Source organism: Triticum aestivum, chromosome 3D (genome assembly GCF_018294505.1).
Source record: "Triticum aestivum cultivar Chinese Spring chromosome 3D, IWGSC CS RefSeq v2.1, whole genome shotgun sequence".
Classification (NCBI taxonomy): Eukaryota; Viridiplantae; Streptophyta; class Magnoliopsida; order Poales; family Poaceae; genus Triticum; species Triticum aestivum.
Window position 1 is genome coordinate 612888784 of NC_057802.1, and position 6738 is coordinate 612895521.

Here is a 6738-nt window from a genome sequence, read left to right on the forward strand (position 1 = left end):
TATGGTTATCTTTTAATTGAGGTGATGATGCAAGTTTACTTTTTTCTCTGTTTAGGCTTTATGGGCATCGTTGGTTGGTGTACCAATATGGCCATATCGGTTTGTGTCGTGCATGGGGAAGAAAAATCTGAACACGCAGGAGTAAAATTTGTCTTTTGCCTATGAAGAATGAATATAGTCAGTGTGTACATTAAGTTTTACAAAGATATGGTTACTTTTTTTTTGAAAAGGAGGTTTACCTCCGGCCTCTGCACCGATCGATGCATACGGCCATTACTTGCAGAAACTTAACATGACTGACCTATATAGTTCGTCATATCATGCGGGAAGTGAAGAGGGGAGGGGTGAGAGGAGCTGGCGGAGTGGGTGGTGTTGGCAGGAGCGTGGGTGCCACAGCATGGCATTACGGCGCCGTGCATGAGGGGGAGGGAGAGGGGCTGTGGCAGGAGTGGGGGCGTCGCGCCAAAATGCCACAACGCACATCCATGCCATTTCAAAATTTCATCACACCATAGCTCCTTTTGATGACATGTTTTGTCACAACTTGTTAGCCCTTTTGATGTAGAAAGAAGATCCGAACATTTCATCAAGCTTGTGTCAGGAATGAACAAGCACCACCATCTGATGAATTGTAAACCCACGAAATTTCATACAAAATGTGCAATATGTATATGTTGTTAAGAAAACAAGCAAAGGGACTCAGTAAGACTACTTGCTACTGGCTGGCTGGCTTGCAATCAACAAGAATGGGCTATCATGTGGTCACATTTGGGTGGGTAAATTTTTCCCTGAAAGTCTATCTTGACACAGTGGGAGAGCCTAGAGCTTGGATGATGTGGTTGAATTCTTGTATCTGAGTTACCTCCTGTGTTATGTCCTACATAGGCCTACAGCTACAGAGTCTATGAACTTAATGTACACCCTGAGGCAGAGATACAGATGGTGCAGCATGAGCCTGCTCAGAATGTAGAACCTAAATCCAAAGCAGAGGAGACCAGTTGCCAATGAAAGAAGAACAAGGCAGAGTGCTAAGGCACAAACAGTTGCTGCAACAAGAACAAGACATGGCCTCACAAGTTTGAGCTATATATCATCTTCAGGTCTGAGTACAAACACAAGCACAATCACAACATTGTCTGATTTAAAAGTACATGGAGGCCCTGGTTGGTCTCCATTTCTCTCTAACATTTTCTGTCGAACAAGACTTACATTTGCAGAGTTTATGAGTTTCTACTACAACGAATGAGTTAAGTTAATGGGCAACGAATAATGGATCAAATCAGGCCACACGAAATGTACAGAATCACTCAAGAACTGCACAGGCAACGAAAATATGTTTGGCACAGTCACATATATATCTTCTTCTGCTTTGGTCGGTCCCTCTGCAACTTCTCACCGGATGTGGCTTCTCGAAAAAGAAAAGAGCCCAGCATCACGAGCGGGAGCCTGAATGAGTGTAAGCAAAGTGGTGGCACAAGTTAGAAGTAGTCAAAGGTTCATGTTCTAAAGAAACAAAATGGGCACACATTGGGGTGCGTGTTCGAGAAAGAAAAAATCCATTGAAATGATTCCAGCTCTTCAAGGAAGCCTACCTGCGCTTTCATTGAAGGGAAAATGTTCCAGAACCTAAGAGTTTCGTCGCCAGCTCCTGTTACTATTGTCTGTACAAAATGGAAGGACGTGTTACATTACCATATTCGCAATGTTCCTAGGCAGGGCAATATTTGATTCTGAATAATGGGATTTACCTGTCCATCGGGGGACGTTGCGAGGTAAAGCACACGCAGCGTGTGTCCGGTAAGAGTCACAACCTGTCCAAAGTTCTATGGTCAGTAACTGAGGGTGTCATTCCAGTAGTGCACTGATGTACACTTCTCCCCACGAACATTTGCACAGTATCAAAAGTTAGCTCAGCATGCAGTGATACAGATATTAAAAGTTTGAAGCATTCAGTGACTAAAGCACCTGTTACAGAGCCGACAGGTTAAATAAGGAGTTGTCAAGAAGCAAGCTAAGAGAACGCCCAGTTAACTTGCAGAATGAATTATTATTTGCAGTGCTTTTTTCCAGCTATATATCCATGAACCAGTTTAAAATTATCTTAATACTGAACGTTCCACCAAATGCATATAAGCTTACCTTTGACATAGATGGATACTTCCACACCATTATTTGGTTCTGGGAGTACCCATGGGTACTCACAAGCTCATTGACATTCTTGCACCAGGCAAGGTTACAAACCTGCAACAGAAAGCGGCAATGAGTACAATAGCACACATTTATTTAGAGCAACATACATCAGAGATAGGTCTCGTCCAGAACTATATAGAACTTGCCTGGCTGCCTGTGTCAATTGAGTTGAGCATATTTCCATTAGCAGTGTTCCAGAACTTGATACACCTATCAGCCGTCCCGCCTCCTGATGCCACCAGGCTGTGCTGGTGGGGTGACCATGTTATCGCTTTAACCGCGGCGGTATGTTCTGTCAGTCGCAGCACCGGCTGCTGCGACCGCTGGTTCCATACTAGAAGCTGGTTGTCATTTCCACCAGACGCAAGCTCGCGGTCGTCATGCGACCATTTCAGCCCACAGACCTGGAAAGAAAGATTCATCATCAACTCACATTCAGAAAGAGCTTAAGAAATCCAAGTGTTACACAGGATCGGGATGCTTTGTAATGCGCGATGCAAGTGAGTGGAAGAAGAAGTCTCACCTCTGATCTGTGGCCAGAAAATTTGCTGATGTAGTCAGTGGGGACACGGATGTCATGCTGCAATATGTTCTTGTCCCTGCTGCCGGAGGACAAGATGGTTGAGTTCCAAGCTAGCACCCCCGCCCGGGTCTGGTGTCCTCCCATGTTCCTAATCCGCTTACAGCGAGAGCTATCCCAAATCTGCCAGAAAAATACACAGTTATACCTCATGTTCTTGCACAAAAGATTGATTACAGAGTGTTTGCTGAAACTCTTAAGCTGACTCAAGTGGAAAACAGTTTGAAAGAAAGTGCAGACAGTTATACGCCATGTTCTTGACACGCAAGATTGATTACATCTACTTCAGAGTATTTGCTGAAACTCTTAAGATAACTCAAGTGGAAAACAGTTTGAAAGTACAGGCAGCTATATGCCATATGTTGTTGGCACACAAGATTGACAATATCTACTTCAGAGTTTTGCTGAAACTCTGATGCTGACTTACTCAAGTGGAAAATAGTCTGAAATTGCAGACAGAGATGTCAAATGTGAATCAAATCAAATCAGCCTTCCATACAGTAAAACAAACAAACAAAAAGCTCTGTATTGTGATCTACTAGTATTAAAAAAACAGTGAAAATCTCACATCAATGATCTTAGAGTTGTACGTGATACAGTAAAACAAACAAACAAACAGCTCTGTCTTGTGATGTGCTAGAAATATACTTGAAGCGAATAAAACAAATAGCTTTCCAATTCTCTAATCTTGTGTGCTGTGAGATTTTCTTCCAATGTGCATCATTGATATCAATTTTGCAAGTCGTGAACCAAACAAGCCGACTTATCTGGACTACATTGTCTAATCTCTTTGCCCTGTTCTGAGATTTTGTTGCAATGTGCATCAGCTGAAGATTATACCTGGACGTCTCCAAGGCTGGTGCCGACGGCGAGGTAGGAGCCCTCGCGCGTCCAGTGCACGGCGCAGACGCTGTCCCTCGGCCCCAGATCGCACAGCTTGGTGACCTGGATGACGGTGCCATTAGCAATCTGACTTGCGCGTGATCCATGGATGCAACAAGAAGATGGAAAGAAAGAAAGAAAGAAACGCACCTTGCTGCTGGATGCGGACCAGAGGTAGACGCAGGTGCCGAGGCCGACGGCGAGCATGTTCTGGGAGGACCAGTCGACGAGGTTCAGGTAGAAGTCGTCCTGCAGGGACGGCGCGTCCAGCACCTGCACGCCGGCGACGAACACAAACCGGTTAGTAGTAGATCGGAGAATTCGGTGCACGAGAGGTGTTTGTGGAAAGGAGAGGGCGGATCGAACCTTGTGGGGTGTCTTGGGGACCTTGCGGGGCGCCTTCTTGGGGGTGGGGGAGCCGGCGCCGCCGGCGCAGTCCAGCTTCTCGGCGAAGGGGGAGGAGGGCGCGGAGGAGCGGTCCGTCTTGAAGCGGAAGAGGTTGTTGGAGCCGGGGGAGTCCTGCCTGTCGCCGCCGGGGGAGGCGTCGCCCCCGAAGAGCTCGGCGCGGAGGAGGCGCGAGTAGGCGCTGCCGTCGTCCCTGGAGCCGGAGCCGGGGGAGGGGCGGTCGGCGAGCGCGAAGTTGTGGAGGCGCGACGAGGTCCGGCAGGGGATGAAGCGGTCGCTGTAGGTGACCTTGGACGGCGACGGCGTCTTGGGGATCTCGAGCAGGCGCGCCACGGAGGAGGAGGACGAGGCCGGGGAGGAGGCGTCCAGGCGGAGCGACCCCGCCATCCCCGCCGGCACGTTCAGCCGCCCCGGCTTGGCCCCCGCCCCCGCGGACGCGCCGGACGCCGCCGCCGCCATGGTGACCGGACCGATCTGCGTCGTAGCCTAGCCTCTCCCGCTCCGCCGCTCGACCCAGCTGCCGACCAAGAAGCCGGCTTTGGGTAGGGTTTGACCGGCGGCGAGGGGTGGGTGGGTGGCGGCGGCGAGATCGGTGGCGATGGGGATGGGGATGGGGCTGAGGCTGCAACGGTAACCTGGGGTGGGGTGGAGCGGCACGCGCTGGGCGTATTATACCTGGCCTTTTTCTAATGCGGGCGGCGAGCTGTGTCTGCGCCGGCGAGGCAGAGTAGCCGTTGCCGCTGACGCCGACAGGCCGGGCCCGCCCTACGCTCCCCCCCCCGTGCGGATATGCTCGTCGCGCACAAGCCTCCACCGGATGCAATCTTTACACATCAATTTTGGAGCGATCTTGTGTTCCTTCCAGCACAAGATTTGATCTTGTGGCAATCTTTCCAGATCAAAAGGGCTAGGTTTTGACAAAATCTGTTGCCAAAAGAGCTAGGTTGTTGTGAAATTTGAAAATGGCTTACGAGCCGACGGTGCGCGCGCGTGGGGGATAATGGCACGACGGCCCCTCTCCCGACGCAACCTCCCCCCTCCCGCGCCGCCGTGTGGTCTTGGCGCGCCACCCCCTCTCCCGCCAACCCTTCATCTGCCTCGCGTTGTGTTGTGGGATTTTGGCGTGCCGCCCACGCTTCCGCCTCCCCTCCACCCGCACGGCATAGTGGGATTTTTGGCGCGACGTCAGACTTCCGCCACCCTCTGTCCCCGCATGATCTAACGATATGGGACTCCTTTGTAACTGTACCGAGCGGACATTCCTTACGTTGGTTGTTTGAGTATAGTATCCAAAAATAACGGTATCGATGCACACGGACTGTATTCGTTCTTCACGGAAAACGATAAATTTACTCCCAGACTTCCAGATTTGTCTTTGCCATGCCCGACACAATCGATATGCCCATATTTGTGCATCAGTTAATGAGATCTCTAAGCGGAGACAAAAGTACACTTGCCGGCGGAGCAGAGTAGTCGTTGTCGTTGTCGTTCGCACTGACAAGCAGGGCTCCCGTGTGGATCATCGCACACAGAGACAACGTATGCGCCATGTGTGTTCCTTCCAACACAAGATTCACTGAGATTGCAATCTTTCCACATCAAACAACACAAGATTTGATCCTTTAGTGATCTTTCCATATCAAAAGGCTTTGACAAAACATGCTATTAAAAGAGCTGTGATGAAACTTGAAAATGGCTACAGTGGGACGGTGCACGCGTGGGGGGTTATGGGGCGATAACACCTCTCCGGGCACAACCTTCGCCGCCCCCTCGTCCACCGTGGAGTTTTGGCGTGCCACCCAGTCTCCCGCCAACCTTCCATCCGCCTCACACCGTGTCGTGGGATTTTGGCGCAACGCCCATGCTTCCGCCAACCTCTGTCCCTGCATGATCTAACGGTATTAGACTCCTTTGTAATGGTACCGACCAGACATTCCTTATGTTGGTTGTTTGAGTATAGTTTCCAAAAATAATGGTATCGACGCACATGGACTATATTAATTCTTCACGGAAACACAAAATTTACTTGCAGACATCCAGGTTTGTCTTCATCATGCCCGACACAATCGATATGCCCATATTTGTACACCAGTTAATGATATCTCTAAGCGGACTCAAAAGTACACTTTCCCGCGGAGCAGTGTAGCCGTTGCCATTATCGTTGGCACCGACACGCAGGGCCCCCATGTGGATCATTACACACGCACGGACAAGGTGTGTGCCTTGTGTATTCCTTCCAACACAAGCTTCGACGAGATTGTAATCTTTTCCACATCAAACAACACAAGATTTGACCATCTAGTGATCTTTCTAGATCAAAAGGGGTAGGTTTTGCCCAAATATGTTCCTGTGATCAAATTTGAAAATGACTACAGCGGGATGGTGTGCGCGTGGGGGATTATGGGGCGATAACACCTCTCCCACAACAACCTTCCTCATCCCCGCGTGGGGTTTTGGCACGCCACCCACTCTCCCACCAATCTTCCATCCACCTCACACCATGTCGTGGGATTTTGGCGCAATGTCCATGCTTCCGCCACCCCTCCACCCACATCGTATAGTGGGATTTTGGCACAACGCCCATGCTTCCGCCACCCTTTATCCCCGCATGATCTAATGGCATCAAACCCCTTCGAGTTGTAACGGTACTGACCGAACATTCCTTATGTTGGTTGTTTGAG

The 6738-nt window shown here is 49.8% G+C and overlaps 1 protein-coding gene across 1 annotated transcript; it reads right to left on the minus strand.

Annotated features, from left to right (window-relative positions):
- Positions 1–1065: 1065 nt before the first annotated feature.
- Positions 1066–4809, minus strand: LOC123080994 (protein FIZZY-RELATED 3). The gene is made up of 9 exons (XM_044503951.1): positions 4019–4809; positions 3803–3925; positions 3611–3715; positions 2714–2893; positions 2337–2594; positions 2140–2241; positions 1749–1811; positions 1593–1661; positions 1066–1446 (listed from the first exon to the last, which is right to left on the minus strand). The coding sequence occupies exons 1-9, from the start codon at positions 4514–4516 to the stop codon at positions 1393–1395; spliced, it is 1452 nt and encodes a 483-aa protein (XP_044359886.1). The 5' UTR covers positions 4517–4809; the 3' UTR covers positions 1066–1392.
- Positions 4810–6738: the final 1929 nt, after the last annotated feature.

Bases quoted from the DNA above. Each gene is read 5' to 3' on its own strand.
- LOC123080994 (XM_044503951.1), bottom strand. From the start codon at position 4,516: ATGGCGGCGGCGGCGTCCGGCGCGTCCGCGGGGGCGGGGGCCAAGCCG. The intron at 3,926-4,018 runs GTTCGATCCGCC...GCCGGCGTGCAG, and splicing joins TCCCCAAGACACCCCACAAG to GTGCTGGACGCGCCGTCCCT. The intron at 2,894-3,610 runs GTATAATCTTCA...TTTTTCTGGCAG, and splicing joins CCAGCCTTGGAGACGTCCAG to ATTTGGGATAGCTCTCGCTG.